Source organism: Aspergillus fijiensis (assembly GCF_003184825.1).
Source record: "Aspergillus fijiensis CBS 313.89 unplaced genomic scaffold BO72scaffold_37, whole genome shotgun sequence".
Lineage (NCBI taxonomy): Eukaryota > Fungi > Ascomycota > Eurotiomycetes > Eurotiales > Aspergillaceae > Aspergillus > Aspergillus fijiensis.
The window spans coordinates 158,933-176,932 of NW_024469013.1; the positions used below are offsets into that span (position 1 = coordinate 158,933).

At 51.0% G+C, this 18,000-nt stretch overlaps 7 protein-coding genes across 7 annotated transcripts; 3 read left to right on the plus strand and 4 right to left on the minus strand.

The window, feature by feature from the left end:
• Nucleotides 1–361: 361 nt before the first annotated feature.
• On the minus strand, nucleotides 362–2,005 carry BO72DRAFT_529361 (flavin-containing monooxygenase; the record flags this gene model as incomplete). The annotated part of the gene is made up of 1 exon (XM_040950236.1): nucleotides 362–2,005. One exon carries the CDS (start codon nucleotides 2,003–2,005, stop codon nucleotides 362–364), a length of 1,644 nt encoding a protein of 547 aa, XP_040799452.1.
• Nucleotides 2,006–2,551: 546 nt separating this feature from the next.
• BO72DRAFT_433150 (Zn(II)2Cys6 transcription factor) lies at nucleotides 2,552–4,875 on the plus strand (the record flags this gene model as incomplete). The annotated part of the gene is made up of 2 exons (XM_040943190.1): nucleotides 2,552–3,825; nucleotides 3,922–4,875. The coding sequence occupies exons 1-2, from the start codon at nucleotides 2,740–2,742 to the stop codon at nucleotides 4,873–4,875; spliced, it is 2,040 nt and encodes a 679-aa protein (XP_040799453.1). The 5' UTR covers nucleotides 2,552–2,739.
• Nucleotides 4,876–6,098: 1,223 nt separating this feature from the next.
• Nucleotides 6,099–7,029, minus strand: BO72DRAFT_382359 (SDR family NAD(P)-dependent oxidoreductase; the record flags this gene model as incomplete). The annotated part of the gene is made up of 4 exons (XM_040941472.1): nucleotides 6,099–6,286; nucleotides 6,372–6,510; nucleotides 6,569–6,949; nucleotides 7,006–7,029. 4 exons carry the CDS (start codon nucleotides 7,027–7,029, stop codon nucleotides 6,099–6,101), a joined length of 732 nt encoding a protein of 243 aa, XP_040799454.1.
• A 382-nt stretch (nucleotides 7,030–7,411) lies between these two features.
• BO72DRAFT_382434 (Zn(II)2Cys6 transcription factor domain-containing protein) lies at nucleotides 7,412–9,255 on the minus strand (the record flags this gene model as incomplete). Its single annotated transcript, XM_040941475.1, has 2 exons — nucleotides 7,412–9,092; nucleotides 9,161–9,255. The coding sequence occupies 2 exons, from the start codon at nucleotides 9,253–9,255 to the stop codon at nucleotides 7,412–7,414; spliced, it is 1,776 nt and encodes a 591-aa protein (XP_040799455.1).
• A 567-nt stretch (nucleotides 9,256–9,822) lies between these two features.
• BO72DRAFT_513392 (alpha/beta-hydrolase) lies at nucleotides 9,823–12,074 on the plus strand (the record flags this gene model as incomplete). Its single annotated transcript, XM_040949470.1, has 6 exons — nucleotides 9,823–10,174; nucleotides 10,228–10,402; nucleotides 10,467–11,465; nucleotides 11,640–11,724; nucleotides 11,792–11,852; nucleotides 11,940–12,074. The coding sequence occupies exons 1-6, from the start codon at nucleotides 10,067–10,069 to the stop codon at nucleotides 12,072–12,074; spliced, it is 1,563 nt and encodes a 520-aa protein (XP_040799456.1). The 5' UTR covers nucleotides 9,823–10,066.
• Nucleotides 12,075–13,007: 933 nt separating this feature from the next.
• On the plus strand, nucleotides 13,008–13,800 carry BO72DRAFT_449826 (uncharacterized protein). Its single transcript, XM_040945109.1, has one exon. It carries the CDS (start codon nucleotides 13,292–13,294, stop codon nucleotides 13,697–13,699), a length of 408 nt encoding a protein of 135 aa, XP_040799457.1. The 5' UTR covers nucleotides 13,008–13,291; the 3' UTR covers nucleotides 13,700–13,800.
• A 593-nt stretch (nucleotides 13,801–14,393) lies between these two features.
• BO72DRAFT_487503 (uncharacterized protein) lies at nucleotides 14,394–17,666 on the minus strand (the record flags this gene model as incomplete). Its single annotated transcript, XM_040947984.1, has 7 exons — nucleotides 17,492–17,666; nucleotides 17,208–17,423; nucleotides 16,979–17,142; nucleotides 16,854–16,922; nucleotides 16,492–16,773; nucleotides 15,671–16,082; nucleotides 14,394–15,571 (listed from the first exon to the last, which is right to left on the minus strand). Exons 1-7 carry the CDS (start codon nucleotides 17,577–17,579, stop codon nucleotides 14,394–14,396), a joined length of 2,409 nt encoding a protein of 802 aa, XP_040799458.1. The 5' UTR covers nucleotides 17,580–17,666.
• Between the last annotated feature and the right edge of the window lie 334 nt (nucleotides 17,667–18,000).

An 18,000-nucleotide genomic window follows, 5' to 3' on the forward strand; every position in this document is an offset into this window, starting at 1 on the left:
TAGAGAAGAGGGAGCCATGAAACTATGGTTTAGTCAGCCTCTGCCCAAGTGTCGCTACTACTCATTTTGTCCAAGTCCTCACAACACAATAACTCTCTGGTAGATATCAAACAGTAATACAGTCTCGCAAGCTTATGATTGATTCCTTTTCTCAAGTCTTAGGCCCGATATTCCTTTCTCTCATTTTTGCCTCCTTACATGACGATACTTCCTGTCCAAGGATCATAAGTAGACAAAATGAATATTGGCCAGAATCCTTCAGTCTATGGATCTAGAAATTCTCGATGCTGGAAAGGCAGGATCATGAAATAGCGAGAACAGATGTTTCAAAGGAGAGCGCAGACCAAAAGCCAACTCCATTTCACGCAAAGCTGAACCCTTCCCAATTTGCAAGCCTGATTTCTCTGCATCGCTTGCGGTATTCCACCGCACTCCCAGTATATCTTGCCACACTTCTTTCCTGCTTTCCTTCGACATTGGTGTTCACGCCCGTGAGCCAGCTATCGATTTCATTAGCGAGGGCACCCTCGCTGCAAGCAACGACATGCTTTGTCCAACCGTCGATGGCTTCCTTGGTCGGTTCAACATAAGTGTAGCCTTTGTCAGCACAGAACTGCAGCAGCTCCATAATGACATCGACGGCGTGCTCAATGCTTCGCGGGATGTTTCCAAATGGCTGATGAGGTCCAAGCACCATAAACATATTAGGCATTGCCTCCGTGGTAAGTCCGAGGAATGTGCGAGCCTTGTGGTTTTGCCAGATGGCGTGGTCTTGGTCAGAAATCAGTGGCCTGTCATCCTTGCCATGCCACTCTACATCACTGAAGGCTCCAGTAATGGCGTTGAAGCCCGTTGCACAGACAATGATGTCGAGCTCGTACTCCTTGCCGTCAGAAGTCAACAGACCCTTTTCCGTTGCTTGTTTGAAGGGTGTTTGACGCAAATTGACAAGGTGAACTTTCGGGTCGTTATAGGTTTCGAAGTAGCCACTCTCCAGCGGCACTCTTCGGAGCCCGAAGCCGTGATCTTTCGGAATCAGTTGCTCTGCGATTGTGGGGTCATTGATCCGAGCTCTGATTTTCTCGGCCATGAAGTCTGAGTATAGTTTGTTGGCCTCGCGGTCTGTGTAGGTATCACTGAAAACGCCCAGCCACTTGCCGAAGCCCGGCTCTGAATATTTCTTTTCCCAGAGGGCGAGACGTTCCTTCTGGCTGACTTCCGAAGATTTGCGAGGATCGGCTTTATGCAGGAAGCATGACGGACTATCCGCACATTGTTGGAAAACCTGTGCGTAATTCTTCTTGATATCGTTCATTTCGGCGCTGCTAATCTGAGAATTGCGAAGAGGGCAAGACCAATTCGCAGTTCTCTGGAAGACATGAAGAGACTCTAGGGGCCACTTGGACATCTCGGTGATAGTCTGTATGCCGGTGGCACCAGTCCCTATCACACCAACCTTTTTGCCGGTGAAAGCGTCGGAAGTCAAATCTTTGGGCCACCGAGAAGTGTGAAAGATCTCGCCCTTGAAATCGTTGATCCCAGGGACCTTTGGCAATGTTGGTGAGGACAAAACACCAAGGCAGCTGATAAAGAAGCGCGACTCGTACTCCGCGCCTCGATCATCAACAAATCTCCAGGTACGATCTTGATCCTGCCAGTGGGCCGACTTAATCTTTGTGTGGAATTGGATGGCGTCGCGAAGATTGTGCTTCTCAACTACCCGATTGATGTATCTCAGAGTTTCGGGTTGAGGGGCGAAAGTCTCTTTCCAATCCCATTCATTCAGGAGCTCTTTGTCCCAAGAGAATTGATAGGAGATTGTTTCCGAGTCAAAACGTGCACCAGGATAGCGATTGAAGTACCAGGTACCTCCGACATCGTCCCCGGCTTCAAGGACCTTGACAGTCCACGAAGGGAAGCGCTCGCGGATGTGATGCAGGCTACAGATTCCCGATAGACCTGCACCGACAATAAGAACATCGTAAGGGCGTTGAATGGAACCCATGATAGCAAAGACCGTTGAAAAGTTCAAAGTTGGTGTCTGAAGTTGCGTTGTCCCCGGAAAACCTTTTGAGTCCCAGTTGCGACTCTTATACTTGGGCTGGCGCACCAGTTCGCTGGGAGTAGACCCGCGATAGGAAATGGAATTGGAATTCACAGAAGCTGTCTCCTGTGCCTTCCTGGGATTTCAAAACAGGCCACACAGGCTTGGAAACCTTGGCTCAATTCGAAAGAAAGTGACACTTCTACCAGCATTTCCCCAACAACCCATCAATTCAATCCACCTAAGAGGTTCCACATGCCTGTTATCCAACGTATATCTCGCCTGGGTGGGTTTCTCAGTCTTCTCGTTCTGTAGTCCAGAATTTGGGGGAGGCGGGGTAATTTACGGCGGATACCCCACTCCGGTCATCGGTAGCACTTGCCCAAAGTCCCGTATTAGCGGAGCCACGCAGCTTGCTATCGCCCAAACCCTCTTCTCCCCCCGCCCCCACGCTCCACCTCTTTCCCTCTCCCCCTTCCCCACGTCACTTGCCTCAGTCCCGTTGAATTTAATCCCCCGGGACTGAACCGGAATGGGTTCCGAGGAGGTCCGAGCTTCTTGATAACCGCAACTGATCGAGAGGGTGACTGTGATCTCTCGTTCACTTTCCGTCCGAGCCAACACCGTCCACTCGAAATCTACTCCCCTGTTACAGTTTTTGATTGAGGAGCAACCACTTGCCCTGCGTGTTCACGATGAGTGCATCGAAGAAATCATCCAATCCTGCGGTCCCCTCAAGGACTGCGGGGCGAGGTCGGTCCATGGACGGCTGCAACACCTGCCGCCGTCGACATGTCAAATGCGACGAACGTCAGCCATCCTGTCTACTATGCGAAAGCCAGGGGATCACCTGTGAAGGCTACAAAGTAAGCCTTGTATTTGATGCCGTGGGAAATGAGAGGTCACAATATCGACGCCCCTTATTTACCCTGAGAATGCGTCAACATATGACTGAAATGCTCACGGCTAGCGTCGCGCCTGACAATGTGGACAATTACTTGTCCCGGGTAGACGAGCAATGTGAGTCAATCCAGCAAAATGCTCACGCTAGTTTCTCCACCGAGCTTGGACCATTTGGAGCATTCCGCACGGCCCAGGTATCCAATGAGGAGGGAAGGCAGCAGCGGTCTCCAGATACACATGTCAGTTGTGGAAGTCCAGTGGCACTCGTAGCTGTTGCCGAGCCAGAAGATGATATGGACACCCTTCTTGCCGACGATGCACTCATGGAATGTTTGTTCTGGGCTGCTGAAATGCCGGAGTCCCACAATAGTGTGTTCTCGATGGCGGATTCATCCCCTTCCACTGCCTTGGGCATAGACTCCAATTTCCCGATTCCTCATTTGCCATATGCCTCCAACCCCGCCCAATCAACCTTGATACCACTGGCGCCTAATTTGGCGCCTGCCTATGCGCCTGCGCTTATATCACATTACAGAGATGTAGTTGTGCCTTCTTTTTCCCCTGCAGTGCCCAAGAAAACGCCGTGGCAGATTCTACATGTTCCAGTCGCAATGGAAACACTTGCGCTATTGAACATGGGAGAACTTGCATCAAATGCAAGGATGGCCGTCTTCTACAGCATACTAGCTACCAGCGCCCTTTCGATGCTGGGGACATCCGAGCAAAGGTGTGGCTCGGAGTGGCATGCCCAAGCGGAAGTGTTCTTTGCCGAGGCTCAGGACCATTTCAGAATGGCCCTTCGACAAATCCTAGATGGACAACAAAAGGTTCGATATAAGGATATGCTGATTGCTTTCCTTTGTATGTCAACGCTCTGGGTGAGTGGGTCGACTCGGTATCATCTTCCCAAGATCCGGGCATCAAGAAGGTTGGAAAACGACAAGACATGGGCTAACTCATCAATTGGGGTATAGACATACAAAGGTAACGAGAAACAGGTGGAACGTTGCCTCTTAGATTGTGAACATTGGATCACTATACGAGGGATCCCCAAACCCCATAAATCTCGAAAAGTCCGTCTTTTGCATCATTGTTATCTTTCCTCGCGCACCTTTTACGAAAGCACGTCGGTCTGCCGTAAGCCTGTGTTTCTCGCAAAAGACCCCTCTGCTCGATTTTTTCGCCGTCAAAAATGGGTAGATCGATTTGAACAGCGGATGCAAGAGCAGAAAGGCGGAAAATCGGTCGAAAATGACATGCATTTTGAAATTCCTGGAAATTGGGACTCTTCAATGTATCCAGAAATCTACGGTATTCCCGAGCCTCTCTTGTTCTCTTTGGCTCATGTCACCCGTCTGGCGAACGAGAGGCAGATCTCGTTTGCGGCTCATCATGAGACTGCCCTTAATCTGAGAGAGTTCATGGAAAGAGCTCGCAGCATAGAGAAATACATCTCTAGTTGGCAGCCTCCCGCTTTTCTGTCCACAACCGAGTCTATCATTCCTCATGAAAGGGTTCTGCAAAGTCCGCACAAGGTGATAATCAACCGCCTGATTATTGCGATGCACAAGGCATTGCTCATCTACTTCTACCGCCGAGTCTACGATGTCGATGCGACAATGATGCAGGGGAATGTTGAGCATATCCGAGAAATACTTGCCGAATGCGGTCGTTTTGATATTTGCGCCGTGTACCATGCTGACAGTTTCGTGTGGATTGCATTCGTTGCCGCGTGCGAGGCATTGGATCCCTCGACGCAAGATTGGTTCTCTTCATGGTTTGACACGTGTATCGCCAGAGGCAATTTTCAATTCTTCCAAGTCATCAAAGCCACTGCTCACGAAGTTTGGAAAAGAAGAAAGCAGGGCCATTCAGCTACATGGCTGGAGGTTCTTTCGGAGGCGGGAACCAATCTTTGTTATATCTAGCTTTTTAAGGGTAAACAACATCTGACAATGTATATTGCTGAGAAGAGAAAGGTAGATCCTCGTCTTCACCTGCGCAGTTTATCTTCCTGGGAACACCAGTCTTCGCGGTCAATCCCATCAACGAAGCCATGAAGTTTTCATCCTATTCGCATTTTTCTATGGGTGCTTTTTCTCTAATTGAAGGGACCTTCAGCGTCGGAAACCATGAGAGTGGAGCCCTGCCCAGAGACAATCTGCCACATCCTGTGGGATCGTGGGGTAAGGCTCTGGGGCAAACCAGACTTGGACATCCGGAGACAAACGAAGAGGACAGTGAATGAGACATTACAGCACTGCTATCTATCATTAATTCTCATCTTGTTCTATTAACAATGATAAGCAGCCGACTAGTCTGCTCGGTTTGATTGAAGTGAATTGGCCCCGGCTAATGAACTTTGGTGCCGCACAATGTCTCCGAAGATTCTCAGGGCTTCCGGGCGACATTTATCTGGAAAAGGTATATAAAGCAAGGTTAGTTTTAACGCAATACCATACTTACTATAAGACTGATTCCTGAAAACCCGACCTAGTCAATTGCTTCTAAACAAGCCTAAATCAACTGAACTCGATTCAAATTGTGCCGGCCGGGAATATTATGTAGTGTCACCTCAATTAGTGCTAGTTACATGATTTCAAAACGTCGACTTGGGATAGTCTAGGCCGGGGAGGGAGCTTAGGAATGCTGACCTTGCGATAATCAACTAGTTAATCACCCATGAAACACTCTGGACTTCCTCGGCGGGAACAACCTGGCAGGTGTCGAAACATTTGCATGTTGGTCAATGGAAGCGCCTGTTATTGTCTCTCCAACGCTTAGGGCGGACAGAAACGGGACGATAGCGAACCCGACTTCGCTTTTGTTGTTGTAATGTTGAGAGTGAGAGTACGGGTCTGGAATATATATGTCTTATCGCTCCGTTGAGCACCATCGTCGGCGACACCGCAGATGCAGAACGGAAGATAAGATACTACGTATAAAAACGAGGAATTACGTTGACGGTCCAATCTTTCCACCAATTTTGATGTGTAATAATGGAATCTCTATTATTACTGCGAAAAAAAGGTTATCATGGCCCTCCATTTCCGGTGTCTTGGACGAGCCTCGCTAACATCCCAATTTGTTTTGTTGGCCTCTGCTCTCTTCGTCGTATTTTCATTAGAACGCCGCACCCTAGCAGACAATTTTAGCATACCCACCCTCCATCCACATTGTAAACAGCACCGGTAACAAAGGAAGCCTGTTCACTTAGTAGGAAGGCGATAACATTGGCCACTTCGATTGGCTCTGCCCTCCGCTTTTGTGCCGTGTGTTGTAAGCCGCGCTTCACGTGTTCTGGATCTTCGCCGGCAGACATTGGTGTGTTCACAGACCCTGCAGAAGAAAAGAAAAAAAGGTTAATGGAAAGTCGACCATCTTGCAGACATTGGACAAAAGGAAATTGATAGAATTGACATACCAGGAGAAACGCAATTCACTCGAATGTGCTGGTTTTCTTTGGCGGCTGTACGGGTCAGACCAATCACTGCGGCTTTACTTGCGCAGTAGGGCGAGTTTCCAGGCGCTCCGAACTGCCCAAATACGCTTGCCGCAGAGACCTTTATCTTTTGTTAGCTTTGGCTTTAAGAAACTAAGAAACAGAACCAAAATACGCACAATACTTCCACCCGCAGTCATTGCCCTCAGCTGTGCTCTGAGACAGTAGAAAACGCCACGAGCATTGACAGAGAAGTTGAAATCCCAGGCCTCATTTGTCAGTTCGGTGATTGGCTTAGCCGGAGAGATGACGCCAGCCATGTTCACTGCGCCGTCCAGCTTTCCAAACTTTTGTACGGTTGTTTCGATCCATTGGTCCACTGAATCACTCGAGCACACATCAACAACGAAAACAAGATGTCTTTCAGGGTGATCCAGGGTCTCAACAGCTTTTCGAAGTGCTCCTTCATTGATGTCCGCCAGCGACACTAAACCGCCCTGAGAAGCAACGAGCTTCGCTGTGGCTAGGCCCATGCCAGATGCCGCACCAGTGATAGCGATCTGTTCGAGAGATTCAGCTTTGATCATTCTCGCCAGACTCCGGACTTTTTGCCTACCACTTTTCCTTCGAAAGTTGACATTTTGTAGATGTGTTCGTTTTCAGATACGCGATGATGATTGATTTGAATTCCGAATGAAAGATGCAGGGGAGCGAGGAGCCAATTTAAAGCGAAGGCTATCTTTAGACTAAAATATTATCCGGCCCGACAGATGATCTCTTGAGACAATTTTGCGAGATAATGGAAAGTGATACCGACACGTGACCAATTGTCCCCGCATCCCCGCGTTCCGTATTTTGGTTTTATATAATTTACCTTGGTAGGTAGATTGGTGACCCGTGGCGATAACTTTGGGCTTCCGCTGTTCCTATGACCACAACCAATACCAATGTGAGTCACGTGGGTTAAATCTCTGGAGACTAAATAAGAATACAGCTTATCTGACACCAAGCAACTGTCTCCATTATATCGTGAGCGACTCGACGTGTATGCCCTCCCGGGCGCAGAATGTATACTCAATCTCCAACCGAGCCGCAGACGCCCTACCCCGGGGGATATACGTATACGACAATGCCTCAATCCTCTGCCATAACAGAATCTGTTCCATGCACCGTGGTGCCATTTGCTCTTGCCCAGCGACTCCACCACCACCACTCTCTTCAATCTCGATGACCCGCTCCACAACCCGAGCAGTCAAGATGCTATCCCACGCCGCCTCCCGCATCGGTTGCCGTCGCAAAAGCTCGAGGGCTTGACGACGGACAACCGGATGCCGGCACTTGACGCCGACGATGAAAAGAACGGGGATGAGGCCGATCTCCGGCGTGAATGTCGCGCGTGCTGATGACCCCGCATACCGGTGATGGGCCGCCGCGACCTCGCCCGCCAGTGCGATGCATTGCCGGAACTGGGGCAGAAACTTGTCATAGTCCATTTCTTGGCCGGGTCCGTATCCCTCGAGGAGGACCCGTGCGATAGTATGTTGCAGACGGAGGAGTGTTACGAGCGGGTTGGTTTGTGAGGCTGGGGCAGAGGAGCTGCTGCTGCTGCCTGGATGCAGGAGGAGGGCTTCGAAGCGACGCGACCACGTTTCCAACTGCCCGCGGACGGTGTAACTGAGGGAAGAAGGCAATGGCGGCATCGTACCTGTTGGGGATATCTGGTGATCGGTGTTGCGAAGCCGCATTACCTGTGTAACAAGCATCTGGAGGTGGTCGGCGGCTTGGTCGAGGGACTGGAAGGGACTGTTGTCAGAAAGAGCTAGATGGGACATTGTGAATGTCTCTTGGAGATCAGCGGGAGTCCAGTCGACCAGGAACATGACGGCCTGCATGTCCAGGCGGCGAATTTGCTGTGTAACCTGGTCGATAATCACGTCATTCCCCCAGGATGGGGGGTCGTCATCAATATAGCAGCTGAATGTAGCGTTATGGATGATGCTACGGGAGAGCGCAACGCCTCCGCGCAAGTGCTTGACTGCTTGGACGTTGTCGCCCACCAGATGATCAAGACAGGTGAAGAGGTAACAGACCATCAGCGTGACCGCTATGGTTTGAGTGCCGTCACGCTTCTCCGTGTTCAGCAGAAGTTGAATGGCGCGGTTATAGTGAAGCAAAGGGGCGTGATCCGGTAGTCGGTTTTTCAACAAAGGTGGTTGATACTGGAATCCATTGTTTGAGTGACAATCCAGGTAATAGTTTCGGTGAATCAAGGCCAGGGCAATGGCAGCATGCCGCACTGCAGGCACTGTTTGAGCGAAGAACATGAGAGTTTGCCGCCATGATTCGCAAGGACGGTATTCATTCAGATGCTTGATCGAGACATCCCTGAAGAAGGACATCATCTCTGCCTCGGTTGACGCAGTAACTGGTAGGATCATAAAGGGTTGGAAATTCTGCGAATTGAGACCACGGTACTTCGAGTGCCATCGCGCGGACTCGTACGCACTGATTGTCGTACGTGGGTGGTAATTGTTACAGATATCTGCTCTGCCAACGATCTCCTTATGATGAGGAGTTGTTTCAGTCTCAGCCTTCTCGAGCTTGGATGTGAAGGTCATTTCACTATAGCCATCGCAAGTGCGGCCGGTCGAATAGCATTTCAAGCATGCGGGTCGAGCTAGATCGCATTTTATCCGTCTTATCCTGAGAAATGTCAATTTCGTAGTCTTTGACTGCCCTTCCTAATGCAAGATGCAAAAGTCAAGACATACTTGCATGTTTTACATCCCAGTCTGGACTTTGGAGCGAACTTGCGAGGCTTTTTTCTCCAAGCTTGATTACCCGCCTTGGTATTCTCAGCCTTCATCTCAACCATCGTGGCGATGTGCCCTGGATGGGCTCTGCAAATGCGCAGCGTTTCAGGCACAGGACTTTCAGAACCACCACGTGCATGTATTGAGACCGAAAGGTGAGCTTTTGGGGCGTCTACAGAAAGTTTGAGATAACAATCTGTTTGTCGGTTCGCACGCCAGTGAGGAAGCTATCGCCACATCCCTTATGGTGGACGGCTGGGAGAGAAACAGGGGACGATAATACAAAGTGCAAAGAGCCGAAGCTGGGGAAAGTCTGCACTTGATGAATTTGTTCGTACAAGCGGGGGTATTTCAACAGGAGTTTTCAGTGAGGGCGAATGATTGCATCAGTAGCTTAGACTCTACCTAATCTTGGAACCCATGATATGACTCCGGGACTCACTGCACGGACCTCAGATAAATCTTACCTTACTTTTTAAAGACTAGTGGCACAGATTATGAGGAAGTTGATTGGTCAGCTCGTACAAGTGGGCCATCAAGGAGGCTGAGCTGGGCCCATTTGACTATTCTGAATAATGCGCAAGTATCCGACAGCGTAAACATACAGACAAGAGCATGAATCTCAATTAAATCGTGATCACGCATGCTGGGGTTGAAGAAAACCATTGATTGGTTCATTCGTACAAGTGGAACAGAGTGCGAAGGAGGTGTTTTGAATTGATAGGAAGAATACAGCTGCCTATTGAGTTCTTCAGATTCAACGTTACGATCTAGAGGATATAGTTAGTATAAATAGTTCCTCAACATCGGTACAATTGCAAGAAAACCAGCATAAAGATCAATAAAAAGGCCCCGGGATCGAAAATGCACCGATTTGCGAGCGCGCTCTTCCTTTTGATGAGCTTGGGACCGAAAGCCCAGAGTTTACATGATCGGGCCATGGTCTATAGCTTTGACAACGTGAGTTCGCAAGTCTACGATACCACAGTTGCCCAAGGGTTTCGAGCTCCTGACGAGTCATCTAGATTGAACCAGCAGCCAACCTCACATGGACACCATGTTTTGATGCCTTTGGTTGTTCCAGGCTGGAAGTTCCTTTGGACTATGCGAACCGAAGTCTTGGTACAACGTCGATTGCCTTCATCAAGCTGGCTGGCAAAAATGCAACCGTCGAGTCTCCAAGTATTGTACTCATACCTGGTACGATCCCATTCGATCAATCATGGCAACATTGTACTTCCTCTACTGGACTGACATTCACCAGGCGGCCCCGGTGGTTCTGGTGTCGACCTCCTCCTCACGTACCAGACTCTCGTGGGACAACTTTTTGGAGAGCAGTACAACTTCGTCTCCTTCGATCCTCGCGGTGTGAACAACAGTGGCTTGCATCTAGACTGCTTCTCAGGGGACGCAGAAGCAAGATCAGCTTTCTATCGACTACACAGAACAGGCGCTACCAATGTTTCGTCGACATCGTTTGAGGAACAGTACTATTCAAGCTCGATCTACGGCGATTGGTGCAACAATGCCGTGGAAAACCAGTCACCTCATTCGTACTATGTGACTACGCCCGCCGTTGCTCGTGATTTGCTCACATTCACCGAAGCCGAGGCTGAGGTGGCCGGTCAATCACCGTCAGCCGCCAAACTGTGGTGCTATAGCATCAGTTACGGCACTGTCATCGGAAGCACTTTCGCTTCCATGTTTCCTGACCGTGTTGGAAGAATGGTGCTCGACGGAGTCATGAACGCAGAGCAATACTACAACAACTTTTGGACGGACAATGTCGATCAAATGGACGAGGCTATGGGAACATTCTCAAGCTTCTGCCACTCCGCAGGCCCTGCGAAGTGCTCATTCTGGGGGCCCACGTCGGCCAACATCACGGCGAGGATGGATGGCATCATCCGTCAGCTTCAGAACCATCCCGTCCCGCTGAGCGGCGTCGGCGATCCAGATTTGCTGCCAAAAATGGTCACTTATTCAGATTTGAAGACTCTCTTTCTCAACACGCTCTACACCCCACTCGCAAGTTTCCCTAGCATGGCTGATATACTACATCAAGCCGAGAAGGGGAACTTTTCCGCCCTTGCAGACATGTATGACCAGTCAAACTCTATAACCGATGCCCGGCTCGCCATTACCTGCACCGATTCGTATCGGAGAAACAAGCTTACTACCATTCAAGAGTTCAGGACTTGGGCGGAATACACGATTTCCAAGAGCAAGTACATCGGCGATATCTATCCAATCTATCTGGAAGGTATCTTATGCCGATCGTTCCGACCGCAGTTGCCTGATAACATGGTAGCTCAAGGTATGCAACGCTCTTTTGCTCTCTCTCTATCTCGACTCTATAGTATTCTATAGACTTCACCTTCGACCGAGTGGGTGGCCATCTGCACTGAAATCCAAGTCTAACCAGGTTGTGATGTAGGTGATATCAGCGCAATAAAGATGCCTACGTCCTTCCCGATCCTCTTTGCGAGTAACACCATCGACCCTATCACGCCGTTGATCTCGTACGTCCCTGTCAAATAGCATCGTCATTGGCTACCTATTCTTCTAATTGACATTATCTCGTCGTAGGGCGCGCAAGATGTCCTCTCGATTTGCCGGATCAGTACTTTTGATGCAAGAAGCCGTTGGTGTAAGTAGTTTTCACTTCCCGATCGATCTCATCGCCCTCTCGACTAGGAGTTTTTGCTTACACGCGGGATGGTTCCGTTGCATTCAGCATACGGTCATTGACCAAGGCGCGTCAGATTGTTACTTCGGAAAGATTCAGGCATACTTCCAAGGCATAGTTCCAGTGTCGAACACTACCTGCCCGCGGCAGTTCACTCCTTTTATCGATGCCTCCCCTTTTTAATGATTGTCAAAGCTGCCCCAAGGGAGATGGAAAGTCCAGTCAATTTCAGGAAGACATCAATCAGTGCGGCCTAAGTGCTGGAATATGAAAGTATGGCTTATGTACGATCAATTCTATTGCAGTGCTTTGCCGTCTCTTGTTGGCCCCTACAGTTCTTCGACTCTTAGGCTTGGGCTAGGATCGTGACGAGTATATGTTTGTCTCCACTTACGAATTCCATTGGGGAGGACTTGGGTGAGTCTGCGATAAGTTAGTCGTTCGTACTGTTTCGAGACAACTGTCAAGCTCAATTACATATCTTGGAAGCCTTCTTTTATCGAGAACTGACCAGACGGCGCTCGGTATCTAAGGATGTATTCCAAGTTGTGAAGGACTAATCCTCTACTAGTACAGTTTTGACTGGACAGGCTATCTCTCAATCTACTCTGTGCAATATCGCAGTGGCTATCTAGTCTCGACGAAAAAGACAGACCCCGCAATGTCATGGAATGGACTGGTGTGACATTATGGCCGAGTCCAAGGGTATTAGATTAAGGTAAGTATTGGCTTAGGACAAGCGACTGAGGAAGAGAGAAAGAAAGTTACTGGCATTCCCTTAACCGACGGATGAAGCGGATATACGGGTATTGATGTCTAAGGGGATTAGTTAGGTAACTACCAAGACAATGACAAGTACGTATCGCAACAAACACCATGTCAGGTAGAGTATCCGTGGCCTGACATTCACTAATTCATCCTCTGGACAAGGCTACAAATGAACTCCACCCAAGGGGTCGGTGGACCCTGGAGGACCCGCTTCCGCAGCCTCATCAAACCAGACTAATTCCTCCGCCCCCAAACTAGACATTCCTGCAGGGCGCAAAAGCTTGATTTCCCCCGAAGATATGACGATGGTGACCTCGCACCCGAGTTTCTTTCCTCTTCCGGTGAAGTCCAGGATCATTGTTGAAATGATGATCGGCGCAAGCACAGTCGAAGGGTTGAATCAGTGCCAGATAAGAAGCATTTGCCTGAGGAAAATGAGCCGAACTCCGCGACTGCCTGCGCTCTATAAAGAGCCTGCTCATTCCCAGCTCACCAGTTTATTCTTCATCAATCCAAACCATCCTCCCAAGAGAACCACATTCAAAACATCTCTCCCTCTGATCTTGTTCTCATCTCGGACACAAACTCAGTCCACGCCACCCCAAGCCCCGCAGAAGCCAAACCCAGCAACCATGATCCCCCCCACCCGCCTCCTCAGCACAGCCGCCCTCCTGGCGACCTGCGCCCGCGCCATCGAGTTCAGCGTCATCATCTCCACCGCGGGCGACGACTGCGACCACAGCTTCGGCTCCTCGGACTACCACTACCTGGAGGTGGACGGGTCGCAGACGATGGAGGTGCTGACGACGGCGCAGTGCCTGGCCGTGGGCGAGGACGAGTACGACGTCGACATCGGCTGGTCCAACCTCAGCGGCCAGGACTACGTGCCCCCCATCTACGCCTGCCCGGACAGCAGCTGCTCCAGCGGCTGCGCCCTGCTGTGGGCCGCCACCGAGTCCAGCAGCACCCAGTGGACCAGCTCGTGCGAGCACGCCTACAACGCCCCGTACCTGTTGGTGGATGGGATGCAGAATCAGTGAACGGCCCCGATTCTCCGATCGGGGTTTGACTGCGTGTGCAGTTTGTGAGTGGACGGAGGTAGGGGCGCGGAGAGGGTGCGGTTAGGGGGATGTTGGCTGAGAATTAGGTATATTTGGTTTGAACGCGGTATGCTGCGTGTGTTGGTGTGGAGGAAACATCAGATACTTAGTGCTTTCAAAGGAAGGAATGAAGTTGTTAGACTGGTAAATTTACAAACTGTGCTCGGAGACTATGGACGATTATCGCGGCTACTCGGCGAGTAGAGCTTCTTCTGTTGACTATTCTCGCTACAGCGGTAACCGCCTGGTGACTAGGATTGTATGTAATAACCAAGTCTGCCTATGATTTTGCAGCAGATTTCTGAGATACTGAGTGGCTGGATGGTCGTCCGTGTCGAATTGTGATTACAAATCAGACACGAATCCGTCCTCGACTGGAAGTTGATGATTCTTGCTGATTTGCTACCTGTCGTCGATGGCTTTCCAGGCCGTTCGAATGTCATATTGCGATTGTGAGATCCACGAACAAATCGTGCCCGGGGAGGTGGCGAGGCTCTTTGCGACACTGGTTCCCTTGTCGGTGTGTTGAGGGCGCCAGTTTCACGAAGAAATTTGGAAACTTATCGCGGGCGGGAAGAAGTGACGAGCCCCGGCCATGTTGCGGTTTCGATGGCTGGGAACAGACGGAAGCCTATTATATTAGTGATCTCTGATCCACCACTCCAAGCTCAAGATACTCCTTCCAAGCCCGTCGCCAATCGTCCGCGCGACTCTTGTCGAAGAAAAAACGCCGTAGGACCCCCTCGATCTGATCGATGGATCGATAAGAGAATCCACCACTCCGTGGGGATAGCGGGACCAACATCACCATCCCAAGCACCTCCATCTTAACATGCCAAGGCAAACGCGATGTCCTTGGCGGTGTTGCAATGACCGTAATAATCCAGATCCCCAGTTCCTGGAGCCAGGGCTCATCGAAGAGAGATGAGAGTGATCGCAGAAGGCGCGCGCGTTGCTCGGCCTGTCGGAAGATGACAGCGCACGGATGGGAGCCCAGCGCGCTGAGATCGTCTGCGAGCGAGACCAAAGCGATGCCAATGCACTGTTCAAGGCTGTCACTGGGGGTGAAGGTCAGACAGCGCCAGGTCTCGCGGGTGGTGACGTCTGTGCCCATCCCGCTGTAGAACCAAGAAGAAAAGTCCGAAAGGAGGTTGACCACCGTCGGAGTCAACCTGCCCGATCGAGCGAGATCTTGGAAGCCGGGCGGTAGGAGGTCCTCCACGCTAGTGGCATCGGTGGCTGGGCCTGGGCTTAGAAGCAGGCGAGGGGGTTTATCGGACAATATTGGCGACGGATCCACTTCCTGCTGAAAGCCGAGGCTCATCTTCAGATGGAACTCTACCATGATCCTATTGACGAGCACCACCTTGCCCAGGGGCGAATGCTTTGGCAGCATACCTGGGCCGGCACTGGACCCTGAGAGTGTGAGCTGCGACGCCCTGGTGGGAGATTCGCGAACGCGCATGATATTCTGCAGTCCTTTCAGGTGCACGGCGCGAGACTCGTGGAAGCCCAGACACTCGTCGACGGAGATCATTGTACAAAGACTGTGCAGCAGCACGTCGTCCACTCGCTGAGCGGACAGTCTCTGACGCACGGCCTTCAGCAAGTGCTGCCGATGCCACAGGATTGCCTGATAAGCCCCCCTACTGCCATCCTTCTGATACATGATGCACAGGCTGAAGGCTGTCTGGCTATGAAAAACCTCCTTGTGTTCGAAGGTCCATGCAAGGAGATCCCTCGCGTAGCTGTCTGCTTCTAGTTTCCCTAGGCCCACAACTTTCGCATCGTATGGGAGAAGGACATCGTACACTGAAGCAGGGTTTTCCGGACGGGGCTATGTCAGTTCGGGCTCAAAGCAAGATTTCCGATCGAAGATGAGTAGATTTGGGTCGCATGAGCTTTACTCACAATGGGCGAGAGCTTGCGGCGCAAGCGGTCCGCGAGAGTTAGGGCCAGAACCCTCGATGGGGTAGAACCTTCCTGCAGCAAACGCACGCGCCGGCAGCTGGCCAGCGCCAGGGTCCTCGGCCTCGGGCCTCCCGCATGCTGATCCCTGCTCGTCTGCCTGACGTGCAGGGGGTTCGCCTGTGGGATCACTAAAATGAAAAGTAGGGAACCAATGGAGAGCTTGAGTGAAGTTGTCTGCCTTTCCGGTTGCACGACCCGTCGTAGCCGTCTTGTGGGGCCGTGAGCATTGCTTGTCGCTGGTCTTTGCGGCCGCAACTGCGGCCACGTATGTGTTTATCTTGCGGCGGTTGTGCTTGCCGTGGCTTGAGGAGGGAGGGTTGTAAGGGATAAACATGGCCAGGTATAGGGGAAACTGTTACATAATCGATAGTGCGATGAGGTTCTGGATGAGAAATATATGAGATTCGGTGGGACGACATTTATAGTAATACGAGTCAGCTATGTTCACCATATTGTTTCCCATAGCCTTGGTCTACCAGGATGCCGGATCGTAGATACGCGGTGGGCGCGAAAAAATAAAACGCGAGAATTCTCGGCTTGGGAGAGATGGCGCCAAACCGCATTCGGCAATTCAAGACTCCGACTATCTACACAGCAGCAGCCGAGGCAATAAGCTGAAGCTATTCCGAGCACCCCTACAGCTCAACGTTCCCAGGCCCAGTACCCCCCTCCTTCGACTGGACCAGTCCCACCGTACACGACCCACTCGGGATATCCAGAATGAAATCCCCACTCCGCCCATGATGCCCCCGAATGCCCACGTGGAACAACTGCCCCGCATCCCCGGCCTTCAGCATGCACTTGTAGTTCTCATCCGCCTGTCGCAAGAGGTAGTGCGCCCCGCCAGCCGCAGTGTACTTTGCTCGCACCGCCCAGAAATCCGTATCCGTGTTTCCGAACCCCGTGGTGAAGTACACCGGCACCACCGGCGAGAAACCCTGGGGGGGGATCGACATCGTCCACGCGCTCCGCCTCTCGCCCGTCCCTTCGTGCGTATGCGCGAGTTGAGACCATTCGAACGTCTGGTCGAATTCGTTTTTGATCTTTTCCATTACCAGTCAACGGAAGCTACTACACCAAGCACACGGAAAGGGGAGTCGAGCAGAGCAGGGGGCATGCCTACCCGTGCGAATGCGTAGGTATTGAACTCGTCCTCGTCGTCATTGTTGCTAATCTGCGTGTTCATGCCGTCCTATTCATCTTCAGTCAAACATGATGCCTCGGAGAGAACTGGTGGGACATGCATACACTGTTCATCGGCATGTGGAAGGTGGATCCCTCGATGGTCCACGTGTACACCTGCCCACTGTCGGACTCCTGCAGGTTGCAGGTGCTGTCCCGGTCGATGTAGAAAGTCTCGCCGTCTTCGAAGGTGATGTCCAGGTTCCATGTGTCGCTACCAGTGAAAATGCCTGATACGGTCAGCACCTGTGTTCGAGCTCGAGAATAGTCGTGGCTCTCTACCACTTGAACATACCCGTCGCATATTTGATCCAGACTGCTGGGAGGGTCTGCCCGCTCGGCACGTTATCCCAGGCCTGGACGTTCAGCTCCTGCTTGCTGATGTGCGCAAATCGGATGCGCTTTAGGGGTACTGGGAGCGAGTTTTTGATCGCGATTTGGGTGTAGTACGTCGTGCTTGTTACGTTGACGTTATCGGGTGATTGGGAGCGTGGGGTGGAGGGAGAGGTTGCTGATGGAGACGATACGCCGTAGTTAGCAAAGGCTTTGCAGTGACAAGGGGGGGAGTATTCCACGTACCAGTCACGGCAATAAGAAAAAGAGGTAAAAGAAGCATCATCCTGGACATGAAATCCAAGTTCATGAAGAAGTTAAGATTGTTACCCATACTGCCGTACTATATCGGTAAGAGGTAGCTATGTTTGCTGAGCATGTACCGCAGGATGCTTTCGAGACGTTGGGTGGCACTTGCCTGGAACTACCTACTTTATAACTCCCGGTCCTTTCGGCTCATACAGGCTATGTTATGCGATGTTCATCAGGTGAACAAGTCTTGCTTTTTTGTAAGTGGAAGAAAATCCTCTCGGCTCGGATTGCCGCCTTTTCTGCGCCTCCAAGGCTCTATCGCCTCAGCTGAACATTCAGCTCGCCATGGCGGGCGCTTACGATGCGAGTGCCATTGGTTAATTGCTATTGATATTCTTCAGTGTAGATTCAGCCTCGGACTTACCGGTACTCAGTTATAGATGGGTCTGTTCGATTCAAGGTACTAGATTTCTGCACATGGTCTCCCATCCGCGGCTGTGCCG